At 43.4% G+C, this 27,982-nt stretch overlaps 1 protein-coding gene across 11 annotated transcripts in view; it reads right to left on the bottom strand.

The window, feature by feature from the left end:
* Positions 1-3,485, bottom strand: part of DACH1 (dachshund family transcription factor 1) — a 326,316-nt gene extending 322,831 nt beyond the window's left edge. For all 11 annotated transcript variants that reach the window (XM_066581217.1, XM_066581254.1, XM_066581226.1 and 8 more), the window contains exon 1: positions 2,376-3,485. In XM_066581217.1, the coding sequence (XP_066437314.1) occupies positions 2,376-3,121 (746 nt within the window). In that variant the 5' untranslated portion in view covers positions 3,122-3,485. The remainder of the gene's footprint in view (positions 1-2,375) is intronic.
* Positions 3,486-27,982: the final 24,497 nt, after the last annotated feature.

The following is a 27,982-nucleotide window of genomic DNA, read 5'->3' as shown; positions in this document are numbered from 1 at the left end:
CTGAGATTTCACTGAGGTTGTTAAACTGTAACAAACAAAGCCTAAAAAAACTAATCTTTAATACAAAAGTCCCGTTATACAAGATGTGTAGAAGCTAGAACTTAAATAAACTTTGTGATGGTGCAGCTGTGAGAGCTGATCAGGGGGAAATCTACATCCTCTCCTGCCTGCCTTGTCCAGTGTGCTGCCCCCACTAGCAGTCATGTATGTCTCCATGTCCTTGATATTACATATACCACAAAATAACAAATAAATGAGCTGAGGTTAAAGGTCAGAACCACAAGCAAAGCAATGATAAACACATCAACTAATTAACTGCAAATGCAATGTGTTTGGACAAAGGCATTCCTAAATGGAGCATGAAGTGAGGGAATGTCTGCTAGCTTGCTGTGTAAGACATTTATGTGTGTGTGTATTTAATAGACATAGCAATTATTGCTATAAAATACTGTTAATGTAGCATCCCTGATCCTTGGGATTGTATCAGAGCGTAGAGAAGATGATTATGTGTTGTCTATTACACAAGATTTACAAATTGAATACAGTTTTGGAGGGGTCGTCTACAGATTTTTTCGTTATAATGTTATTAACAAATTAAAAATATGTGCATTAATTAGGGAATCACATTAATAAGCAAAGTAACTTTTTAGGCAAATCTACCTTACTAAATGTTTGTGTGCTTCCTGCGTAGAATTATAACACCACTATTTTGTAACAAGAGGTGTGCAGTGTGATCACCACTATATATATATATATATATATATATATATATATATATATATATATATATATATATATATATATATATATATATATATATATATATATATATATACTCCTGAAGTGGTTTGTACTACAAGTCAGTTATACACTGTAAGAATAATATTCATCCTGTAGTCTGTATTTGAGTCATTCAGACATGGCTGAGCTGCCAATTTGCTTATTAGAAAGTTGGTCTGACCTTTCCGTACACTTAAATTTCATGTGTACTGTAATCTTGCTGGATAATAAAACCTTCCAAGGGTCACTGAATTTATGGTTTGCATCCAGCACTGTGACTAGCAGTGAGATCTGTCCCCATGAGAAAAGACAGCTCTCTAGTGTCCCAGTAGGTCACTTGCTCTTTTTCTTCATCTCCAAACATCTAAATCCCCTGTGAATTCCATGAAGTATCACATGTTGATCCCACAACCAATGATCACACCTAGCCCAGGCTGTGGATGCCACAAATGAACCTTCCCCTGGAGTACAGTTTATTGTGTTTGTTTACAGGAATAATCTTCTGCTTGCCTGTCTAATGTTTCAAGATGACTTTTAGCAGTGATTTTTAATCAGCTTCCCCCCAGACACCTCTTCCAATTCCCCTGCTCCCTTTAACAATTTGCCTTGATGCTTTCTGCTTGTTCCTCAGCACTAAACTTTCCGAATGTTTCCAGAGGGGAACTAGCAGGTTTATCACCAGCTACCCATACACCTTTCTTAACAGCTTACCTATATTAAAACGAATGGTATTATACAGTGAGGCAGCAGCAGATAGCCTGGCGGCCCTTTCCATTGGATTCATGCACATCCTAGAATCACATTAGCATTGATGGAAGTACAATGATACAAAGAAGGAATATAAAGAACTATTAATTAGTGAGCCTAGGTATCTCCTGTAATAACATACTGCCTATTAAAGGGTTAAGCGTCTCATGGAAGTATTGCAAAACTTTCCTTTAGGTCTTTTTGGGGTGTTAAACTTGTCATAGACATCAAGATTTTTCAACATTATGGCGGATCGGTTACGTACGTACGTCTACGGTAATGATCAGGCGCTGATCAATAAGCGATAAGGATCAACGATAAAGATTTCCAATGGACCGTTAAGGAAATCTGGTTAATTTCTAAATAATATATGATGATGAAAGAAAACTATTTGGTAACTAATATAGTATTTTATACAATATTTATCATTTCGGGGGCGTTCACACGTCGCAGATTTTGATGCGGATCTGCAGCAGGGTTCACGCTTTCAGTTGAAGGGGTGAAATGTGATGCAGATCTGCAATAAAAGCCGCAGCTGATGGAACCCTGCATGTGTTTTATATATAGGCCATTACTTCTATGGATATTTAATCATGGGGTGACAGAATAGGCATCGTTTATGACTACTGTCAATGAAAGGGTTAACAGCGTTGCACTAGCAAATCACAATGAAGCGGAGGGTCACAACATCTCAGGGTTTTACAGGGGGAAAAAAACATGGATAACATCAAAGTGAGCAGAATGGAAAACTTTTTCTACTACTATATGAGTTGTGCAACTCTGTGATGCCACCCTGCCCATGCTGGCGCTGCATGCCCAGCAAGGGGTGCATACACACTCAGACTCACCTTGCGTTTGTGCAGTCGTTGTATAAGGTCTCAAAATCCTTCCTGGAAATGAGTTTGCAGCGATTGACCCCTGGCTGAATGGCCCCCAATCCTCGCAAGATCCGGACCTGCTCCACATTACACACCACCGGGGTGATCTCCAGCCTCTTGAGCTTGGTGTAGACGGTGTGAAGCCCCCCCACCAGATGCTTCAGGAAGAGGTCAAAAGCCTGGGGCAAGCAGATGAGCTCACAGCCCTCCACGGTGAAGGAGGCCACCTTGGCCCCTCTGAGGTCCACCATCCTGCACTCGTTGTTCTGGGGGATGTTCTCCACTGGGGACGGAGTGGAGTAGACGGGCTTGCCGGGCAGGTTGCTGCTGGGGGCGCTGCTGCTGCTGCTGGTGGAGGTGGATGAGGTGGTGCTGGTGGAGGTGCTGGGGATGGCAGCGCTGTGGTGGTGGCTGCTGCTGCTGTTGGTGGCCAGGCTGGGGCTACTACTGTTGCCTCCGGCACCTCCTGCTGCTGCAGCCGTTCCTGGGTTGCTGCTGCTGCCAATGCTGATACTGGTGGCGGCAGCGGAGCTGCTGATGCTGGAGGTCACCGTGGTGGCAGCGATGGGCTCCGGTCTGTAGAGACTTGGCCCGGATGAAGACGGAGCGACAGATGGAGTGGGAGAAGCGGAGGCGGAGGAGGACGCGGACGTGGACATCACAGGCTGAGGGGTCACCAGCTGGGTCGGTGGGATGAGGGCAGCCGGAACGGCCATGGTCACATACGAGGGGGCAAAGTTCCGCGGGGAGCTCACATATAACACACGGGGGACACAGAGTCCGGGGGGCACAGTCCAGGGGAGGCAGAGTCCGGGGGAGGCAGAGTCCGGGCACGGTTAACCCCTGCGCCCCCGCTAGTGCACACAGCTCCGGCTGGCTGGTCTGTGGCGGGGCTCTCCGCTCTTCCCCACAAGTCTCAGTAGAAAGTTGAGAGCTGGAGGTGAGGAGGAGGAGGAGGCTGGCGGGACCCGGCCGCTCGCTGGCAGCACATTGATCAAAGATTGAGCACGAATGACAGAGGGAAAATGAAGCTGAAAAGTGCAGCTGCTCTGTGTGCGGACGGGTTGTTGTTGTCACACGGCGCGGAGGGGGAGGAGCTCCGCAACTTGGACTCGGCTCCAGTCAGCGGCGGCAGCCCGGGAGGATGGAGGTGCCGAGGGCAGGACCAGGGCCGGTGTCACCCTGCCAGTCACAGCGCTGCTCACTGCAAGCCCCTGCACTCGTGTAGGCACTGCCAGGCTCACAGGGGCCAGCAGTCCCGTAACTTCACTGCCAGGCTCAGCAGTGCCAGCTCTCCTGTAACTTCACTGCCAGGCTCAGAGGTGCCAGCCCCTGCACTTGTGTAACGTCACTGCCAGCCCCTGCACTCTTGTATCTTCACTGCCAAGCTCACAGGTGCCAGCACTTCTGTAACTTCACTGCCATGTTCAGAAATGCCAACCCCTGCACTCCTGTATACACTGCCATGCTCATAGGTACAAGCACTCTTGTAACTTCACTGCCAGGCTCAGAGGTGCCAGCCCCTGCACTTGTGTAACTTCACTGCCAGCCCCTGCACTCTATCAACTGAGCCAGCTCTCCTGTAACTTCACTGCCAGGCTCAGAGGTGCCAGCCCCTGCACTTGTGTAACTTCACTGCCAGCCCCTGCACTCTTGTAACTTCACTGTCAGCCCCTGCACTCTATCAACCGAGCCAGCTCTCCTGTAACTTCACTGCCAGGCCCAGAGGTGCCAGCCCCTGCACTTGTGTAACGTCACTGCCAGCCCCTGCACTCTTGTAACTTCACTGTCAGCCCCTGCACTCTATCAACCGAGCCAGCTCTCCTGTAACTTCACTGCCAGGCTCAGAGGTGCCAGCCCCTGCACTTGTGTAACGTCACTGCCAGCCCCTGCACTCTTGTAACTTCACTGCCAAGCTCACAGGTGCCAGCACTTCTGTAACTTCACTGCCATATTCAGAAATGCCAACCCCTGCACTCCTGTATCCACTGCCATGCTTAGAGGTACCATCACTCTTGTAACTTCATTGCCAGGCTCAGAGGTGCCAGCCTCTGCACTTGTGTAACTTCACCGCCAGCCCCTGCACTCTATCAACTGAGCCAGCTCTCCTGTAACTTCACTGCCAGGCTCAGAGGTGCCAGCCTCTGCACTTGTGTAACTTCACTGCCAGCCCCTGCACTCCAGTAACTTCACTGCCAGACTCAACAGTGCCAGCTGTGCTGTAACTTCACTGCCAGGCTCAGAGGGGCCAGCCCCTGCACTTGTGTAACTTCACTGCAAGCCCCTGCACTCCAGTAACTTCACTGCCAAGCTCACAGGTGCCAGCACTCCTGTAACTTCACTGCCATGCTCCGAGATGCCAAACCCTGCACTCCTGTATCCACTGCCATGCTCAGAGGTACCAGCACTCCTATAACTTCACTGCCAGGCTCCTAGGTGCCAGCTCCCGCACTTGTGTAACTTCACTGCCAGCCCCTGCACTCTTGTAACTTCACTAACAGGCTCACAGATGACAGCCCCTGCACTCCAGCAACTTCACTGCCGAGCTCACAGGTGCCAGCACTCCTGTAATTTCACTGCCATGGTCAGACATGCCAAACCTCTGCACTCCTGTAACCACTACCAGGCTCAGAGGTGTCAGCCCCTGCACTCATATAACTTCACTGCCATGCTCAGAGGTGCCAGCACTCCTATAACTTCACTGCCATGCTCAGAGGTGCCAGCAGTCCTGTAACCTCACTGCCAGGCTCAGAGGTGCACTCGTTTAACTTCACTGCCAGGCTCAGAGGTGCCAGCACAATCTCTATTGCATTCCTGTAAGTTCACTGGCAGGGTCAGAGGTGACAGACTCTGAACTCCTGTAACTTCATTGCCAGGCTTACAGGTGTGAGTCTGGCTGTCTGGCAGTGAAGTTACAGGAGGGCAGGGGTTGGCACCTCTAAGCCTGTCAGTAAAGTTGCATAAGTGCAAGAACTGGCACTTTTTAGCTTGGCAGTGAAGTTACAGTAGTACAGGGACTGGCACTTCTGAGCCTGGCAGTGAAGTTACAAGAGTGCGGGGGCTCCCATCTGTGAATCTGGCAGTGATGTTGCAGGAGTTCAGACGCTGGGACCTCTGACCCTGGCAGTGAAGTTACAGGAATGCAGGGGCTGGCACCTCTGAGCCTTGCAGTGAAGTGTAACCACTACCAGACTCAGAGGTGCCAGCCCCTGCACACCTGTGACTTCACTGTCAGGCTCAGAGGTGCCATCACTCCTATAACTTTGCTGCCACACTCAGAGGTGCCAGCCTCTGCACTCCTGTAATTTCACTGCCAGGCTCAGAGGTGCCAGCTACTGCACACCTGTGACTTCACTGTCAGGCTTAGAGGTGCCATCACTCCTATAACTTTGCTGCCACACTCAGAGGTGCCAGCCTCTGCACTTCTGTAATTTCACTGCCAGGCTCAGAGGTGCCAGCCACTGCACACCTGTCACTTCACTGTCAGGCTCAGAGGTGCCAGCACTCCTGTAACCTCACTGCCAGGCTCAGGGGTGTCAGCCTTTGCAGTCATGTAACTTCATTGCCAGGCTCAGATGTGCCAGTCCCGTCACTCCTGTATCTTCACTGCCTAGCGATGGGGTGCCAGATCCTGCATTCATGTAACTTCACTGGCAGGCTCAGAGGTGCCAGACTCAGCACTAATCATACACATATCTAACGGTCTGTACACATGATAGTAATAGTTTTCCTGCACTCACTTGTGAGGTTTCCAAGCCGGTACTCTGAGACTGTTATTCAGGACTTTTATAGAAGTAGTTAAAGTGCCAGTTTATGCCGTTACATGTCAGTAATCTGACTGCCAGTCCGTACTCTTATATATGTAGCTTCCCTTTCAGTCATGACAGTTATACATGTAGTTCCCCGGCCAGTCCCAGTAGTTATATATATAGTTTCTGTGCCAGTTCCTTCTGTTATACAGGGTGTAGTCAAAAAGACTGATCCAGTGCTATATCTCAATACCAGTGTTCTATACTGAAATAACAGTAGTGTACTTGAATAGGAAGGCATGTATTCACTACATGATGGTATGGCGGAGGGGCCCCTGAAGTCCCAAGAACATGGATTTCAATTTTTTTGTTGTGGCCCTTGTAAGATATAGAGAGTAAAACCCAATTGCAAAATTGAAGAGTAGCGTGTGAAAAGCAGAAATCCCTTTTACAAGTCCCATGGAGCCGCTGCTATGACTAAAGTAAGGCCTCCTGAAAACGACCAGGTTTGAAGTATGGAATCTGCGGTCGTCTCTCCCGCGCGGGCGACCTGCAGCATTGCACTGCATTTTTGTGCAGATTCTGCAGAGACCGCTTCCATTGAAGTAAATGGAAGTTCTCTGACCCTCGGCCCTTCCGCAATTGACATTGCGGAAAGGTTGCGGATTCCGCGTTATTGCTAGGTGATGACACAGGAAGAGCGTGAGTTTTTAAAAAGAATCTGCACAGCACATGTCCGATGGCAAGCTGTGTGGACCATCCGCAGTACAGATGAAGAAGCTTAATGACAGGTACGCGTGGACGCTGGGCACGGGGTTGGATCCCGCTGAGGTCTCCCGCATGAGGAATCCGATCCGTGCGTGTGCAAGCGGCCTAAGGAAAGCGTACTTGAAGTTGCCTCCTTCTGCTATGATACATGAATGGAGCTGTTGTTGGATCTGTGTTCATTTCAGGCACTCACAACAATCTTCCTGGATGATCTGCCCCTATCTTAACAGAAGGAGGTCACGTCGACTACACTTTTCTTACTTTAGTCATAGCAGTGGACTTAGAGAGACGGGAAAACAATTGGATTTTACTCTCTCTCTTTGGACTCCTGCACACTGGCGAGAGCGATATTGGGCCGTGTGAGGCTGAATGAATCCACTGCTGCAGCTGTCACAGCCACGTCAGGAGATCGCGATATTCTCCCATTGAAAACAATGGGTGATATCGCAAAAAAAAGGAAATGATGCAATTTTTTTTCACGCAGCATCACAGGACTGGAAACATTTCAAATGAGAATGAAACCATTGAAAAGCATTGGTTTGATAATCATACATCTTGACTCACTCTCGTATCGCGAGAAAATTGCGCGATTTTCTCGCTAGTGTGAAGGAGCCCTTATAGGAGCCACAATACAAAATTGAAATCCATATGGGGGCCCATATGCCATACCATAATGTTGTGCATCTATTCAAGTTAGTGCTATTGTAATATAGTTCACCGGTATTAATATATAGCACTGGATCAGTCTAGTTTGACTACACCCTGTATATGTAATTTCTGTGACAGTCACATTAGTTACACATGTAGCTTCCCTGTCCATCCCTGCAGTTATCCATGTAGCTTTCTTGCCAGCCCCTACAGTTATATATGTAGCTTTTCTGCCAGACTCTGCATTTATATGCAAGTAGGTTCCCAGCAGTCACATATGTAGTGTAGCTTTCTTGCCAGTTCCTGCTGTCACTTATGCAGTGTCCCTGCCTGTGATATCTCCTGTAACTTTCCTAGAAGTAGCAATATAATAGTGTTCTCCTGCCAGCCCAGCACCCCTGTAGCTTCCTGGTAGAAGCCTGCCAGGATTCCCAGGATTCAGACACTCTACTAGTGACAGCTCATTTTTAGCTCTGCTCTCCATGCTGTTGGCAGAGGAAACTTTATCCTTGTGACATTCCCCCTTAACTTTGTTCAGAAAGCAGCCCCCCCCCCCTCCCCCCTCTCCCCATCATTATACACAGCATCTTCTGTGCTGGTACAAGCTGCCTGAGCTTGGAGGTTGCAAGTGGAAGATTACCTCTCATTACCATCAGGTAAAGTGTGCCCTATGTGCAGCATACAGTGCTGAGAGCAGAGTAACCTACGAAGAAGGCTTGCATGAAATCTCTGCAGCAATTCTTTCCTTGCACTTGCTGACGATTTCTAACACTTAGAGGCCTCTTTCACACGGGCTACAAAATCTCGTTACAAAATCATCGCTATAAAACGCATGTATGTGAAGCTTATGGTTTCCAATGGGTTCTTTCAGGCTATAAAACATCTCTCATGTGAGAGAATCCATTGGAAACCATGAGGTTAACATACATGCGTTTTGTAGCAATGACTTTGTAGTGAGATTTTGTAGTCTATGTGAAAGAAGCCTCAGGGCTCCTGCGCACGGACGGATATTTGCTGCGGAATCTGTGGTCAGCGTCCACGCTGCGGATCTGCAGAAAATGCCGCCCATGGGAACGATTCTTCCTGCACACTTGTGGAAACCAATTGCTCTATTTTTTCCGCGGATTCGGCACTTACGCAGAAGCCGTCTGATCCGCAGCCAATAAGATTGCGGATTTCACATTATCGCTAGGCGATGACACGGGAAAAGCAGTAGTTTAAAAAAAAAATCTGTACTGCGCATGTCCGATGACTCACCGTGCGGACCATCCGCAGTACAGTTGGAAACGAAAGTAAGCAGGTGCGCGTGGATGTCGCTGCTCCCTCGGTCAGATTCCACTGCGGAATTTCACATGCGGTATCCGGCTCTGCCATGTGCAGGAACCCTAAAATTTTCAATCGATCAATCTACCTATCTTTTGGTTTGATTTTGGTTGGCTGATAGAAGGGTGACTTATACTCACCTCACAGCCCGCGTCTGTGTTCCCCGCGATGATCTCCCAGATGCTGTGGCAGGCTGCTGTTTAATCTTCCCCTCTGTTAGAGGATTCTCTCTCTGGTAAACGCTGTGATTGGACGAACGCCAGTCAATCACAGCTGGCACTCGATGAACCAATCATAGACATTCAGTGATGTCATTCACTGAATGTCTGTGAATGATCAAGCGCCGGCTCTGATTGGCTCACACTTGATCCAATCACAGCGCTCACTTGCTGCAGCCGGGGGAATTCAAAGCCCCGTTTACTAGAGAGACAATCCACTGACAGCGAGAAAGATTACATAGCAGCCTGCCGCAGCGCCTGGTAGACCATCGCAGGGGACATAGATGCCGGCTGCGAGGTGAGTATTGCATTGTTTTTTTTCACCTTGTGTAGCTAGGGCTTATTTTCGGGGAAGGGCTTATATTTCAAGCCCCCCTGAAAATCAGGGTAGGGCTTATTATCGATGTAGGACTTATTTTGGGGAAACACTGTATTTACTAAATAGAAAGCAGTGCAGAAAGTTGACTAGAAGCCTAGTTATGTTTCACAGAATGATCAAAACTACCAAATTATTTTTCAGTGTAAATGCATATCTAGCAAACTACATATGATCGCTACCTCACTGGTAGTTGCATGCATGTTCCAATTTATCTTGGTATATAAAAGGACTCTAACCAGGAGCAGTATGAAACAAGGACAGACTCCTCATTGCGAACAACTATTTTTCCCTCTTAAACACTGACATCTTTAAGAGAACTCATAGTTTTGGAAAGAGTCAGGTAAAGGCAGAACTGTCTACTGGGAAGGGTCCATGTGGCTTCTGCCTGCCTGCCTTGGCTTGATTGAGATGCCTCTGCCTACTTGTTTATAGGAGGAGGTGTGTCAGTCAAGCTGAGGCGGGCAGGGTGAAGACAGAGAGGAGTCATCTAGCAGGCACTTCTCATCACGTCCAACTTTTCTTAAAACTATGTTCTCTCTGAAAAGCCACAGTTTCAGAGCAAAACAGATCGTTTTAGGGCTAATGCCCACAGCCGGATTTCTGCCGCATCTTACGCAACGGAAATCCGCAGCGTTGTCCTGCAGCTGTTAGGTTCTGTTGAACCTTATAGCTCAATATTCACGCAGCGTGAAAGAAACTGTGGCATGCTCTATTTGCAGTGGGAATACGCGCGGCCGACTTCCATTGTAGTCAATGGAAGGCGGCCGTCACATTATACTTCCGCTGCATACGCATGAATACGCGTCCCCGCCCACCGCCAGAATAGAAGAATGGAATAATTGGTTTTTCTGCACCATTTAGTTTAATATTGGATTTACAGCACTGTAATATTGTAACAATCAAACAGCGTTTATATACTGTGCTTACTTTATAACATTAAGGACAGCTTTATATTAGAAGACCATTCATACCTATGCTACCAGTCAAAAGTTTTAGAACGCTTCAATTTTCCAGTTTTTATTGATATTTACACAGGTTTATGTGAAATTAAAGCATAGAAGAAATAAACAAGTAAAGGCTACTTGTACATGGACGATTTTTCTGTCTGATATTTGGTAATTAAAATGAGGCAATTGTATTCCTCTACTCTTCCTTAAGGTGCATTTACACTGAAAGAGGATCGCTCAAAAATTGCTAAAACGACAGTTTGAGTGACAGGTTCACAATGGCCACGCATTTAGACACAATGATTATTACTCACAAGATGGCTTTGAGCAAATATTGAGCAATAATCGTTGTGTCTAAATGGGCCTTTAGTCAGACCTCATCCGGAATACTGTGTCCAGTTCTGGGCACCCCACTTAAAAAAAAGACATAGACAATCTGGAGCAAGTTCAGAGAACAGTTACCAATATGATGAGCGGACTACAAATCATGTCCTATGAGGAACGGTTAAAGGGGTTGTCCCGCGGCGAAATCGAAATTTTTTTTTTTCAATAGACCCCTGCATTATGCTCTGTTAAAAAGAATGCATTTGTTAGTTTTTAAAAATAACATTTCGCTTACCTGCATCCCCGTTCTGCAGCTTTGAAGATTTCTTCATTTCTTCTTTTAAAGATGGCGCCGCTGGTCTTCTCCCACGGTGCACCGCAGGTCTTCTCCCATGGTGCACCGTGGATTTTCTTCTTCTTTCTTGTGTTCCACTGCGGATACAGCCACCTCATTGGCTGAGCGGCACCAGGTGACGGAGGCGGAGCTACGATGACGACGCGCAGACCAGCTCTCCGGCGCGAGCGCGCCGGAGCGGCCCCATTCACCAGGCAGAAGACCGGACAGCGCAAGCGCATCTAAAGCAGCCAGAAGACACAGAAATTAGTCGGAGCCATGGAGACGGGGACGCCAGCAATGGAGTGGGTAAGTGAATAACTTCTGTATGGCTCATATTTAATGCACGATGTATATTACAAAGTGCATTAATATGGCCATACAGAAGTGTATAACCCCACTTGCTGCCGCGGGACAACCCCTTTAAAGGATCTGGGAATGTTTAGCTTGCAAAAAAGAAGGCTGAGAGAAGACTTAATGGCTGTCCACAAATATCTGAAGGGCTGTCACAGTGCAGAGGGATCAGCCCTATTCTTATTTGCACAAGGAGAGTTTAGAAGCAATGGGATGAAACGGAAATGGAGGACACAGAATAGATATTAGAAAACACTTTCTGACAGTGAGGGTTATCAATGAGCGGAACAGGTTACCACGGGAGGTGGTGAGTTCTCTTACAATGGAAGTCCTCACACACAGGCTGGACAAATATCTGGGAGGATTTAGTAAATCCTGCATTGAGCAGGGGATTGGACCCGGTGACCCTGGAGGTCCCTTCCAACTCTATTCTACGAAATTAGTCCAAAAATTAGACAGAAATAGCACCCATTCAATTTATTGCATGTATGCACATGGGCTTTTTTTTAGTTGGACATAAAGTCCAAGTAAAGAAAATCACAGCATGTCCTATTTAGTCCGTTTCTCGGACAAAAATAGCACATGTTCACATTCAGGGTACATCAGACAGCACATGGACGGGATAATCCAAGAAAAAAAGAATCTAACCAGCAGCACCAAATGCATCCCACACTGGATCAGGCCAGAACATGCAGTAGCCAGGAAAGGAGTTCAAACCAGGAAAACTCCAATACAGAGATGACTGGCAGCATAAGCGGATGTAGTAAAGAATACTTTATTGCCCATCACCACAGAGGCAACGTTTCGGCCAGAATGGCCTTCTTCAAGTATTCTTTACTACATCTGCTTATGCTGCCAGTCATCTCTGTATTAGGACATGGACAGGATGTCTGTGTGCTGTCCGATTTGAGTTGCACCTGAGAATCTTGGGCACAGCTTTTTTCAGTCCATGTACATGTAGCTTTAGATGGATAAAAATAATGGATTACCTTTGTTTTACCAAATTAAATGTAGATTTTGGCTGTTTGAACTATCCCCATCTAGTTGATATTACAACTTTAAATAATTGAGGAATTCTTTCTACAATTGCATTCAGATATTGTTCAGAAATTTCTTCCCAACATTGTTGCAGAAGTTCCCACAAATGTGCTGCACTTGTAGGTGGCTTTGCTTTCACCCTTCTGTCCAGTTAATTCCATTAGGAGGCCATTCCATTCTTCTTCTTGTCTTTTTAAGTAGTTCTGGCAGAACCTAGAAGTATGTTTTGTATCATTGTCTTGCTGTAATATGAACCCTTAAGCAGCTCTGCGTACACTAGAGGATATTGCATGGCATAATAAAATGCTATGGTAGGACTTTTTCTACAGTGTGCCAGTCATCCTGTACAAGTTGCCAACTCGGAATTCAGCATAAAAATCCTAGACTATCAAACTTTCTCCTCCATGTTTGATAGGTGGAGTCCCACATTCAGGAACCATCCTTTCACCTGCTTGACTGCATAAAGTAAAAACTCTGCGTGATGTAGCAAAGTTGTCAAATTTTGATTTATCAGTCCATAAGACATTTTTCTACTCTTCAGTAGTCCACTGAAGATCCTGCTTGGCCCAGGCAAGTTTTTTCTTCTTAGGGCCCATGTCCACTGGCGGGTCGGATTCTGCATGCAGGAGCCTGCAGTACAATCCAACCCTGCCTGTGGCTGAGGACACTGATTACCCATCCGGGTCTTCTGTGTGCCTGTTCAGGTCTTCTATTTGTCTTCACTGTGGCTGTGTGCGGAAGAGCCGGCCACCGCGCATGCGCAGTGGAGTTTTTTTTTAAGCCTCCTGCTTTCCCGCAGAATTTGCGGCCTGTCCGCAATTCAAGGCTACTGTGTCTTAAGCTACATTTAATAGCATTTAGAGCAGAGATATGCTTTCCAGCAGTATCATGGGCCATTGACACAATGGACAGGAGCTGACCTAGTGACTTGTGTGGGAAATTGTTCTAGACAAACTCTGTGACCTGATCATTCTACAGAGAGGGGGGATAGATAGTCACGGCTTATACCTATTGTGAATGGTGGATCCTGTATTATCGACCAATAAATGTTACCTGTCAGTGTAATCCTGCCTGTGACGTTAGTGAGATGTCTACTGCTACGTTTTCTGCTTATTGCTAGGCTCTATGCTCAGTGTTAAAAATGTAGGATTTTAGGATTTTTCTTAAATACAGATCGTGACTATAAAAAAATCAGCAAAAATTCTTTAAAAATATGTTTAACACAAAAATGGGATTTATATAATGGGTCATATTCAGACGACGCTTTCCCTATAAACTAGGGGATATATATTGACATGTAAATCAACCTTATGGAGGAGGTGCCAGCCATCTTGAAAGGTGGTCATGTTCATTTGTCTTCAATGTCACGAAGCTATAGTGTAGTGCGATCCCTTTAGTACTGATGAATTGGACATTTGTGTATGATGACCAGCCCACAACTCATCAACACTATTGCCTGGTGAAATAATTAGAATACATTCTGGAATGTGTTCTCAAACCTTTGATTCCCCTTTTAAATCACGTAGCATTTCTTAACCAACTATTGTTCCTATTTCCCAAGAGCATCAATCATTGAATACATGGAAACCACCAACTAGAGGTCTTGTTCCACCACAACAACAAAAAAAAATCTGTTTCGAGGGATTAATGAAAAGAATACCTCGGTTAAATGTTTCCTAGGAATCCCTGCAAGAAATGTCTTCTGTTCTTCCCAGTGAATTAAAGACTTGATATAATTCGCCGTTTTGTTTTCAACCTGTTTTTTTTTTCTCTTTAATTTACTACTAGACAGCCTTGTATTTTTGTTGGGATGTCGCAATTTTGAGTAAAACCATTTTTCTCTTAAATTTATAGTAGCTGTGGCTGCAAATTGTAACCATTTGAGTTTCCTGCTTGTGTCAAGAGATGACTTATTGTACTGAAATCAATAAGGCTGTTTAAAATTCAAAGGCTTGCAAATTGTTCTGTTTGTCCTTTGATAAGGCCTGTACTGATTAAAATGCGACCAAGAAAGCGTAATTGCTGAACTAATTAAGAAGCCTTTAATTTCCTCTCTTTATTTATTTCAAGCAACTATGTTTAAATATTCGGATCATGGAAACTGGTGTTACTGTAATAAACTTTGTGTCATAAACAGGGCTGAGAATGAGCTATATGGGGAGCTTTGGTATTCCCCTTGCATATGTACACCCCACTATTGATTTTTTTTAGATGAGAAATGAAGTCTTGATATATGAGGAAATGTGATGACTATATAAAAGATACTTTATTTCTGCTCAGTACATGAACATGATCTCCTACATGCTCAATGAATTCTTCAAACTTTGTTACGTTTTTCTCATTTTCTAAGTAAATGGTAAACCCTTTTTGGTTTAAATAACCTATCATTTTTTTCATTTACATTCCAAATACTTTGCCAGGGGCAACACAGTGGCTCATTGGATGTTTTGCAGCACTAAGTTTGAGCCTGAATACATGTAGTGCTAAATCTCCATTGAGTTTATATGTTTTTTTATATGTTTGTGTGTATTAAACCTGTCACTCCAGTTTCCTCTCACAATCCTAAAACATGCTTGGGTTAGCTTGCCTTCTTATGAAACTAATAGAGATGAGCGAGCATACTCGCTAAGGACAATTGCTCGAGCGAGCATTGTCCTCAGCGAGTACCTGCCCGCTTGGAAGAAAAGGTTCGGGTGCCGGCGGGGAGCGGCGGGGGAAAGCAGGGGGGGAACGGAGGGAGATCTCTCTCTCCCCCCCCGCTCACTCCCGCAACTCACCACTTCCCCGTGCCGACACCCGAACCTTTTCTTCCGAGCGGGCAGGTACTCGCTAAGGGCAATACTCGCTCGAGCAATTGTCCTTAGCGAGTATGCTCGTTCATCTCTAGAAACTAAGCATAAAATGTGTCAAGATGGGGTGATGCAGAATATGCTCGCGCAATATACATACAGGCTATACACGAGTCATAAGCGTGGTTTCACACACAGTATTTTTTTGAAAAATGCCAATGCAGATTTTGATACAGTTTTTTTTTGCCAAAGTTAGAAGTAGATCCAGCAAGAAGAAGTATAAGTTCTTTCTTTATGGGTTCACATGTAATTGATTTGCAGATCTGAAGCAGATTTTACCCCTTTCTATTTAAATTCAATCTTCTGCCGATCCATGCCAAAATCTATGGCAAATCTGCACCAAATCAGCTACATGTGAACATATTGTAAATTTCCTATTGATTTTGAATCCATTTCTGGCTTTGCCTCAAAAAAAGCTACACCAAAAACTGCCACAAATACTGCAGCTTCACTTTAAAAAATGCTGTATGTGAAGCTACTCTTAAACCTTAGTCTTTCCAGGAATACATCTACTGTACCAGAGTACATATATATGTAATTTACAAATCAAGGTTCAATTGGCAGCATTACTGTTGGTGTGATATTAATAATTATATAATACAATAGTGGACCTTGCTTCCTTGACAACTGTTGATTCACCCACTACTAGTAACAGTCATGTAATTAGCGATGTAATTTATACACAGCATTAAATAACCTGACCCTGCAAGTTGCCATGCACTCATCATCTCGGTTACATTGGTTGTGGCAGGGGCTATTTAACCCATAAGGCCCTTCTGAATGCCCTATCATTATACATTCATGTTGTGAGCAGAGAATGTTTCACCCTCCAATACAATTTCTAGTATCGTTTTGCTAGTAATCGCAGGGTATCCGCTCGTGGTGGTTTCGGATGCTTAATGCTGGTTAATTGATGAAGTATTACAGGAGGTCATTGGTCACGTTCCCAGTTAACATATGGGACATTGGTTTCTGACCATTTAGTGTTAAATATTGCTAGATCTTCATTGTACAGCTTTCTCCCAGCAGGTGGCTGCGCTGAAAGCTTATAATAGAGAGGACATATAAAAGTGCCTACTTCAGTATGCTGCATAAAACATTAGTTGTATTACTTTGCTGCCGGCAGTCTTGGCACAATGTGGTCTACGATAAGCCAATCTCAATCTGTGCTAAATACAATAGCACATATGCATTCCAAGAAGATTCATTGCTTTCGTTGTTGGCAGCTAACGAGTTAAATTTAAATGTCAACCGGCCTGTTTGCCTAAAGACAATTGACGTAATATATACATTCGTTTGCCAAACCATAAACTGTGCTAAACACACAGAAGTTGTAACAAACTCCTGTTCATAAACTGCATTATCTTTATTAATGATGGCAAACACCAAGCTATTATTTAATTGTACTTTGCCATCATTGCTTGTTTCCAGTACAACGTGTCTTAATTCATCTATCAACAGGTAATAAAAGTTGCTCAAGCAGATATTTGTATCCATTAAGCAGAAAGAGCAATAAGCCAGCTGATCAATAATTTATACAAAGAGTACCAACTGCAGACATAATAACTGTGCTGTTTGCAAAGCAATCTCTCGCTCTCCAGGCTTAACAGTAAACGCAAACTAGCAACGCTGTTAATTTCCAACTCCCGCAGATAAGAATACAAACAAATGGCATAAAAATGCAGTTTGCCTTACAGTAAGAGGGCCTTGGTGGGATCAAATAAAAGGTAATCACGCCGCCGTTTCGACCATTTTGTCAATGCTTTCCTTCAAAGGCTCTGCTCATTCATTTAGCGCCATTTGATTATCACGGTTATTGGATTACTACATGTAACATTTGCATGTTCAGGTGCTTTATGCGAGATGCAATAAAGACACATAAAGATGTAACAAGGCACAGTTTTATAGCAAGATATTTTCTAGAAATGTTTTGCTATATAAAAGCTGTCTCTTTGAAATACTCCATTATTTTAGCGATTTGTGCTGATACTTTTATAGCAAACACATACTTAAGGAAAACTACATAAAATTGCTACTGTAACAGGACAAATGTAGTTACAGTGACAAGTAGATGCACTAGAAAATACACCACTGCTCACGTGAGCTTACCATCTACGAATAAAAAATGTACAAAAATCCACATATACGGGCTGAGTACAAAAACAGTCCTCGACTGGACTGTTCTTGTGCTCACTCTGTACATATCAATGTTGTGACATACACTAATGCCATGTTCAAACGGCCATATGTGAATTGCTCTCCAGAGACTCAGACACAACTCGGATGGCATATGGATATGAGTCTATATGCTGTCCAATATCCATGGATCCTTCCTTTTGTTATTCTCTCCTGTGATAATGGATTAGGACATGCAAAAATTTCTTTAACGTGGACCGTCAGCCAAGTGGGAATAGCCTCATAGGCCATTATGGGGTCTTTTGCTGTCTGGGGAATACATGGACAGCACACTGGCTAAATATGTTGCCATATAAATCGGCCCTTATTATATATTCACAAGTACAGAAATTATTGTGAGTGTCCCATTCATCTGAATGGGGATTGCAGAAATCTAATTGCTTTCTGTAAAAAATCCAAAACATGAAGATGAGTGCAAATGATATTTCATTTGCAGAAATTGACATTTCTGCTACAATTTTTCCAACTTGGGCCGGCTGCACACTGCCGGATTTGCAGGCATCTGCCTCTGGATTCCACAGCAAATACTGCCCATAGCGTGCTATTGAAAAACGTTTTTTTTCCTCCACACGAGCGGAAATCAAATGCAATGTTCTGTTTTTGAGCGGATTCCATGCAGACGGCTCCTGTTGAAATCAATGGAAGCCCGTCTGATCCAGGACCTTCCGCAATGGTATTGCAGAAAGGTTGCGGATTCCACATCATCACTACACAATGAGGGCTCAGTCACACAGGCGCATCGGCGCCCGTGTTACTGCAGGTAGCAGACAGCCGTACCTGAAGACGGACGTCTCTCTGCAGCGCCAGAGGAAAGAACATGTGACCGGCTTCATTACCGGTCATGTGTTCTTTCATCAGCGCTGCAGAGAGACGTCCGTCTTCAGGTACGGCCGTCTTCTTTCTGCAGTAATGGCTCAGTCACACGGGCGCAGCGGCGACGGTGTACGGGTGCCGATGCGCCCGTGTGACTAAGCCCTGACATGGGAAAAGCAGTGGTTTAAAAAAAAACTGTACTGCACATCTCCGACAGCTCACCGCATAGACCATCCGCAGTACAGAGAATGTACAGAAAAGGTATGCGTGGATGCCGGCTGGGCACAGGGTGGGATTCCACTGTGGGCTCCCACCTGCAGAATCTGACCCGATCGTGTGCAGCCGGCCTTACCCTAATAAATTTTAGTGGGCAATAAAGTTTTTCTGGAGTCAACCCCTGAGTGCTGCTCTTATCTACTCTCCTTTTGCTATTTGGAATACGGTCCAGGATCCAGGACTTTTGAGAGCGAGCACCTTCCGGAGTGGAATATCTTCCCTGGAGATACACAGGGTTTACGTGTGCTGTGATCCATTCATTATTTATAATAAATTTTATGGAGTGCGCAAATATGGTGCACACTAGATAGAGAGCATGGGGCATAAGAGCTTACAGTCTATGAGGAAGAAAAGAAATAACAGATAATTCATCTAGAAGAAATCACACGTAGCACATACTATTTATGGTTCTGTTCACACTATGTTCTTTGTACAAACCATAAAGATGTTCCAGACATATATGTTGATATACCCGAATATTATCCAAATAGTGATCTTTTGACAGTGAGGGTCCTTTTACGAGGAGAAGGTAATGGTTGGAACAAGCGAACAAGTAGTTTGCTTAGTTAGAAGCAATGTCCGTTTACACGCACAGATATTTGTTTACTTTTTTTAGTCATTTTTTCATTATAGCTCATTCAGTCCACCGTGGGTTTGTCAGTGGAGTCTGGAAATAACTGGGAATGGTTTGTGAATGACTCGAGTGTCTTTTGCACAGAACAACTGGCAAACCATGAATGATGATTTTTATGCCTACATAAAATGAACGAGGGGCGATAAGCAAACAAATGATCATTCATTGTCCAATCGTTGTCCGTGTTTACACTGGGCGATTATTGTTTAATGTTGCATGATTCATCAATTATTTGAACAATAATCATTCTGTGTAAAAGGGCTTTAAGTCAGTTTCAATTAAAAGTATAGAAAAGCATTGTCCACTATACTTTTCAGTGTAAGAGGATCCTTCAAATAAGGGATACTGTACAGCATACGAGTCACTGGCTGATGCTTACAATTGTTTAAAGGGGCACTACCTTTTCAGACACCCTCGGCTCATCTACAAGCTTGTGTTAGTCTCCTCATTTCTGTAATACACTTGCATTAAAAATGTTGTTTCTTTACTGTAAATCACGTTTGAAGTAACTGCCACTAGAGAGCACATAACAGTTTTTCTGTAATCCAATCTCTTTTCTTGGGTACAGAGCTTCTCTTAGTAACATTCCAATAGCAACAGGGGAGGGGCTATCTTCACAGTCTGACAGATCTGCAGACACTGTGATAATGATCTTCACGTTCTCTGTCTCTCCTGCTGTTACAAAATGTGGGGTGTGTGTGTGTTTCACAATATACAACAGAAAGATCCAGCAGCACTCTTCTTGATATCCTTTTAAAGGAGAGGAATAATATATCCTGGAAAGCCACTTTTAAGGAACCATGGACATCAAGCTCCCAGCACAATCCCTCAAAGTAAGGAACAGTGGCAGCAACACCAGTGTAGAAGGTAAATTAAAAGAAATTTTTATTGCTCCATGTACAGAAGCAGCCTGCTTCTGTATAAGCAGCAATAAAGGTTCTTTCTATTTACCTTCTACACTGGTATTGCTGCCACTGTTCCTTACTTTGCTGGTGTGTGTTTGTCTGAGTGGGTTTGTTCACCATTTGGCCAGAATGTCTCTAAAAGCCTGATTATCCTGGAAATGCAAAGGGGTGGGCATTTACATACTGCTTCCCTGATAATTAGACCAGTGCAGTGCAACATGGGAAGTGATAGCAAGAAAGTCAGGACAGTGAACTACTGGCAGAATGCTAGGCTTGTTACACACCTCTTTCTTGAAAACTGAGGTACACTTTAACCCTTTCCAATCCACTGTCTGACGTCTAAAGACATTCTGATTGAAGGCTATACAGCTCCAATGTCGGAAGACATCCAGCAGGGTATTCTTACTGTAGATTACTGGCCGCTTTGTTGTAGGGGGCCTCTCTGGCATGTCACATACCGCAGTACTGGCTCTAGCCAGCAGATGGCGCCATTTTATAATGGCAGAAAGAGAGAGCCCCCTAGGAAACCCTGAATCCAAAATTGGATTGCAAAGGGTTAAGCATACAATTGCAGAGTCTGGCACATACATTCGGTGGCACACTTTCAACTTTTATGGCTTTTGTAATGTGCCACAAGCAGAACAACGCAAGATTGGTTCTGTTTTCTTTTCAGGCATGAGAGAGCTTAATTTTTCACTGTGACAAACTTAGCACGGTCTGTTTATTGGTTTTCCATGGGACATAATGGGGTGTATGAGATTGTAAAAAAGTTTTTTTTTTTTCCAGAAACAGTGCCACACTTGTTTATGGGCTATGTCTGGTATTGCAGGTAAGATCTGTAACAGTGAAAACAAATTGGCCCCTTGCAGCGCAAGTATAAACAGAGCCTAGTGATAAAGGAGTACCTTGTTAGAAGCAAGCAGAATTAGAACTGAGGTTGAGCGCCTTTTTACATTGCCTTTGCAGTGTATATTTACCAAGCTTGCTTAACGCTTATTTTTTTTACTGGATGAAATAGCGCAGCAGGCTGTGCTATTCTTTGCAAAGACATCCAGTTAAAAAACGTATACCATGCAGTATCCTTTATTTCATAATGGCGGCCTATAGGTGACAGATGTCGTTAAATGTATATGCCTAAGGTTTCCATCAGAAGTGCTCCTGACAGAAACCTCAGATGTGCACTGCAGAAACTCTGTAAAAGGTGCCTAAGGCTATTTTCCCACGCAGCGTAAATACTGCGAAAATTTCTTAAAATTTTTTAAAAATCTCCTAAACATGGTACGGAAAATGGCAGCAACAAATCAGCATTGTTATTGAGAAACGCTGTGTATTCTGAATCCGCAACATGTTTATCTATGCTGCAGACTCGTACAAGAATTAACATCTCCCGCAGATCCACTACAAGAACCACGGCAAAAATTAGCCACTGCGACTCCAGCATATTTGGTGCATGTTTTCAGCTATGTGAAGGTACCTAACCTCAGAATGTATTTTGTATTGTAGTGCCAGCATATTCAGCAGTGCCACCATTAATATAAGTACTTGTATCCAATGGGGCTCACTATTTCATTTCCTTGTTTATAATATCTATCTTTCCAGGAAACTGAAACGAATACACCACTGTACAGAAAGGGTTAAGGGTTATGACTGTTACACCCATAAATTGAACATGGAGGCTTTCGGTTTTGAATTTGCTGAGAATCAGCGTTTTTGAATTTCTGGAGTCGAATAAAACTGAGAAATATCCAGTAATTATTTTAATTCATGATGCAAGCCCTGAAGAATAGCCAGACCCCTCCTTGTGCTAACAGGAGGAGAATGCTAATGGGTGTAAGGATCTGTTTATGTAAATAGATTCGCTTTTATCGACTCTGCTCCTGTGTTGTATATGTTGGTCTATTCAGAGCAAGTCATCACGGAGAACCACCCCAGTATTATATTACTAGAACATTTGCAACACGATATGACATCACTCTTCATCGCCATTCTCAGTTATTAATAAAGAAATGGCTGTATGGGCAGTAAAGGTCCTATAAACATGTATGTGACACTAATGGATAGGCACGCTCTGTGCCGTACATAGGAATGCTCATTCTTGGATTTTCATTAGTCTTATGTCTTCACATATCCTGGGAAAAGCAGTGGGAATGTGAAAGCTGTGGTATTTAGCAAGCAAACTGGTATGTGACCAAATGTTTCCTGTAACAAATAAGTAATGTATTCAGGAAAGTTGATACCCCTCCTTAATTCAAACAAGTACGTTTCTGAAGGTATTGGACATTTAGGCTTTTTTTTTTTTTTTAGCCGGATTAAAACAGAGATATTATCAGTGTTTAGTATTTCAGGAAATGCATGATTTAGTTCTGTATTGTGGAAATGCACAAGTATAGCCAATCTGTTCTCAATTTCTGGACTTGTGTAGAACATTTGATATAGAGGATACAATAATGTTTTCACTAAAGCAGACTTCTTAATCCACATTCAATGTATGCAAGATGAGCCAGGATCCGAGTTAATTATGTTTATTCACATCTTATAGTTATGGAGACATATTACTGACAGGACTCTGGGAAGTAAGGGAAGTCTAAATCCATAGTAAAGTTTATGGGAGAAAATAGCTGCTAAGTTTATGCACATACTACATATATACTGTAGGCATGTAAATCTGTACGGAGGTCTTTAGACATGAAGGGCTAAGAGATAAAGTAGTAATCTTGGGGGTACATATTTTCTAGACTTCTTGGCCGTAATCTCATCAAGGAACATTGCAGTCATCCTCTCCACAGCTTGAATAGCTGACACCAGAAAATAATAGAGTACGTTTAACCATTAAGCAGATGGTCAGACGTTGATAGGTTTAGCATCAAAAATATTGAAATCAGCGTGTATTGCTTTATTCTCTACTACACAAGAGTAGGTCTACACAGAACCGCTGTTGGGTGCTTAGGGCAGGACTCACATGAGTGGATTCCAATTGCGGAATATGCAATCGGCCGTCTGCATGGGGTACCCAAGGCAAAATGCAGGCATTGAAAGGCATGTACTTTCGCTTTTTTGCTCACACTCGCGGATAAGAATTGTGTATTCTGTGAGCGGAGGAAAAAATCACAGCATGCTCTATTTTGCTGCAGGCTCCACGTGGGCGGTCTCCATTGAAGTCTGTGAAGGCTGTCCGACCCACAGCTTATACGCAATTAACTTTGCGTATGGGCTGCGGGTACCCGTGTCATCATTAAGCAATGGCACAGGTAATACAAATGTTGAGAAAAAACTGTACTGCGCAAGACTGAACTCGAGCCGCTATGGTTTTCCGCATCACAGTAAATTCAGGTACAGAGGGTCGCTGGCTGGGCTTACAGCTGGAATCGGGTGCGGGCCTCCCGCATGTGGAATCCAGTCCGCCCGAGTGAGCCTAAAAGCCTGACAGCCGTCCCAGCGATTATCACTCCTGTGCTTTTACACAAGAGCGATAATTGCTCACTAAATGGAGGCAGGACAGATTGAGGATCTATTCCAGACGCCCGCCTCCATTCAGAGTCATTCACGTCATACAGGTCGATAATCACTTGGTTTTTCGGTGAACTAAAAATGAGTTGACTCCAAACAAGTAAGCGACTGTCACTCACTTGCCCAATGGGGCCCTGTGTTTACACAGGATCACAGTCGCCCGTAATTGCTCTTTTAAACGATCACTCAGGCAACTATTGGCCTGCGTACAGTATCCTCAGTGGATGATCATCTGTGACACATTGTTGTATCTTTAACACATGTTATATGTGCTGAAAAGATAGCTGAATTGCGATTTATGTTATGAATAGCTAAGCTATTCAGGTACGTGGACCTCAATATAGGCAGCAGGACCATTGATGAACACCATGGGGAGCTTTATCATCTTTTTCGGAGTAGCATAGTCATAAAATTTGGGGCAAGTTTCTCTTTTGCAAAAATTCTGTCACTTTTTGATAGGTATGCACTGTGCGCCACTATCCTGAAAGGGGACATAGCCACACTGTCATCAATTATACCAGAAATCTTCATCAGCTCCTATCTGGTCTAGATTTCTATATGGGCACATGGAGGAGCTGAGATGTGTCTCATACATGAAAAGATATGTGTCTCTTCATATATTAAGTGCATCTTGTGCCGATGACGATAATATTAAGACCAGCTTATAAAGCACCAGTCTTAATACATTTTCACCAGTGTCCATATAACTCAACTTTGGTCGCCTATAGTTCAGCTTGTGGATCACTTTTATCAAAATGTAAATTACGGCATACTATGAATTGTACTTATTTATTTGACTTATTTTATAAAGCTCATACATATTCAACAGTGCTGTACACAGATTGGCATCACTTACATTGGGCTTTACAGCATTATTTAAATATAGCAACATTTTAGTTTAATGACCTGATAGTGTATCTGTAGATAGTTAGCTATAGCATAGGATAGATATGAGATTGTTCTAATAAAGATAGACAGTATTCCTGATATTTATACTTTCACGCAGTGTTTTTAATACACTCTCGATCATGTATTCCCTGAACATTTCCAATTAAATTCACTTGTAGAAATTTGGGAGTGGAATAAAATTAAAAGAAGAAAAGACAATAAATAAAAAATTGGAAGTTGCATGTATAAAACTGGAATACACCTCACTAGTCATACTTGTCTCTTAAGAATGACCTATTTGTTCTCTGTCATTTGGGATTCTTGCATGATGAGAGCACCCTCTGTAGGACATCCAATGGAAACAGCCAAACAATTTATTTTCTTAGAGCTGCAAATACGTAAATAGATATTCTTCTTAGCTATGTCAGAAAATGTAACCCATAACATATTTTATTCCAACCTTTTCATATTCGGTGTATCTTGGATTCAAGACTGATAGAAAGTATGTGCCTTAAGCTATAGCAGCCTTGAATAAAAAAGGAAGAAGCAGATAACATACAAATATTTACATGGGAAATGTTTCATTGTAGTATCATTGCACAGTTTTGAATACGTGTTTATTTTGGGTTAACAACACATGTATATATATATATATATATGTACAGTACTATGCAACAGTTTTAGGCTGATGTGGAAAAAAAGCTGCAAATTAGGTTTTTTTTCAAAAATAGAAGACTTCTGATTGACTTCAACTTTTTTTCTGCACAGCAACGACTCCAAACATACAGCCCATGTCATTAAGTACCATCCTCAGTGTAAAGAAGAACAAGAAGTCCTGGAAGTGATGATATTGCCCCCACAGAGCTCTGATGGCAACATCATCAAGTCTGTCTTTTAACAAACCTGCATGCACAGATCTGTGGTTAGTTTTTTAAAGATGTTTGAAACAACCTCCATCCCGAGTTCCTTTAAAAACTCTGTGCAAGTGTAGCTAGAAAAACTGATGCTATTTTGATGGATGAGCTGACCGCTGCCTCCGATAGGCTGAGCACTGTGACCAATTACAGCCATCACTCAGCTGTCATTCAATGAATGGCTGAGCACTGCCTGTGATTGGCTGAGCGCTCAACCAATCAGACACAGCCCTTTCAGGAGGGGGGATGATGAAGCTTCAGAAGAGTGGCAGGTAAGCCAACAACAAGATGCGCCGGAGCCTGAACAGCGGCAGAGAGGTGATGTAGTTTTATTTTTTACAGCAGCTAGGGATGATTTTCAGGGAAGGGCTTATATTTCAAGCCCTTCCCCGAAAATCACTATAGGGCTTGCCTGCAGTAATGCTGGTGCCATTAAAAGCAATGGGCAGAGCTTTGGTCACACGCATTTTTAACATGGGTGGAGCATTTTTTTTTGCACATATAGGTGAGCAAAAAACAACGCTCGTCTGACTGAGCCCTAATTGACCAAAAAAATCTATTAACACTTCTATTTTTTAAAGCATTCTTACTTTGCACCATTTTTTCATCACTTGCCTAAAACCTTTGCACAGTACTGTACATGGATTCTTGCAAGCCCTCAATCTGAGGTATGGGACAGTTGCAGCAGGCCTAAAATGTAAGCAGGGTTTTAGCTTGAACTGCCTCATCTTTCCAACAGTTTCTTAAAATAAAACACAATTAAAGCCTTTATCACTAGAAGAGAACATAATGGAAGCTTTAAAATGAAGCAGTTGAGGTAAGTAGTTTTCTGATAGGTTAAGGTGAATATACACTGTAATGTGTATAGTATTGTTGGAGAATTGGTCCGCTATTATGTGTGTTCATCTCCTATGCACAATTATAATTAAACCAAGATTAATAAAATTGTTTCAAATTATGACTGTTATAGACTTATTAATGTTACAAGGTTCCAATAAACTGAAAGTTATCTAGCTGATGTGCCTAGTTCAGTCCTCTAATACCCAGAACTACCAATAAAGCTGGCATCTTCATGCATATTTTATAACAAGGACATGTTAACCATGAAATGGATCATGTATCAATAGTCTCATTAAAAGGTGACCCTAGTTCTTCTAGTAATAATGCTTTAAATGTCAGTTTCTGAATAATGATTGTTGCAAACCAATTTTCATATTAGCTGCCACTTACGTGGTATAGCTGTTAGATATATCAGCAGAAGTAACCTCTGGGTATATTCACATAAGACGGATTTAATACAGAAAACATAATTCTATGAATGTGAATAGGACTGTCTATGCAGTATGTGCATGGATTTCTGCACACCATATTCAGATGTATGAATCAGTCACAGACATTTCTGCAACAAATTGTGTTCATATCTTTACATGCTGAGCTTAAAGGGGTGATCCAAACTGTAGAAATTCATGGCCTATCCACAGGAAGGTTCATCAATACCTCATTGATAGAAGTCCGCTGTCTGGGAGCCCCTCTGATCAGCTGTTTGCTGGGTCAGTACACTCATACACTGAATTGATTTCTGCAGGAAGCAAACAGCTTTGCAGTAGCCAGGCGTGGTATTGGTAACGTGACACCCAACATAGTTCTTAATGATATTGGCTTTATGTTTGGAGTTGTTGCCCTGCTGCAGAATAAATTTGGAGTCAATAAGATGCCTCCCTGTTGGTATGGCTAGATGGTTAAGTATATATCTGCCTGTATTTCTAAGTATTGAGGACACCATTAATCCGGACCAAATCACTAACTCAATCTGTTGAAATACAACCCCAAACCAAGAACGAACCTCCACCATGTTCCACTGTTGCCTTCAGACACTCATTATTGAACTGCTCTCTAGCCCTTTGGCAAATAAACTACCTTCTATTACAGCCAAATATTTCTAATTTTTACTTTGCTAACATTTTCTACACCCCAGTTCCTATGTTTTCATGTGTAGTTGATTCACTTGCTTTGTTTACATGTCGAAGGTTTAATGTAGAGATGAGCGAGCATACTCGCTAAGGACAATTGCTCGATCAAGCATTGTCCTTATCGAGTATCTCCTCGCTCAGCAGAGAAGGTTCGGGTGCCGGCGCGGGTGACAGGTGAGTTGCGGCAGTCAGCAGGGGGGAGCAGGGGGGAGAGAGAGATCTCCCCTCCGTTCCTCCCCGCTCTCCCCCGCCGTTCCCTGCCCGCCACCGGCAGCCGAATCTTTGCTCCCGAGCGGGCAGGTACTCGCTAAGGGCAATGCTCGATCGAGCAATTGCCCTTAGTGAGTATACTCACTTATCTCTAGTTTCATGTCCTTTTATGACAGATCAGGGAAATACAATAGATATAGTTTATCCTGACTTTAGTAAAGCATTTGACAAGATATTTCATACCATCCTATACACCAACTATACACCTCCTCTCGTGAGATCTCTGGACCATTCCTCCAAAATATCACCGACTGTCTGTCCGCTGTCTCTAAC

Source organism: Eleutherodactylus coqui, chromosome 1, assembly GCF_035609145.1.
Source record: "Eleutherodactylus coqui strain aEleCoq1 chromosome 1, aEleCoq1.hap1, whole genome shotgun sequence".
Classification (NCBI taxonomy): domain Eukaryota; kingdom Metazoa; phylum Chordata; class Amphibia; order Anura; family Eleutherodactylidae; genus Eleutherodactylus; species Eleutherodactylus coqui.
Note: the sequence above shows the minus strand (reverse complement) of the source record. Positions and strands in the feature narration are given on the sequence as shown.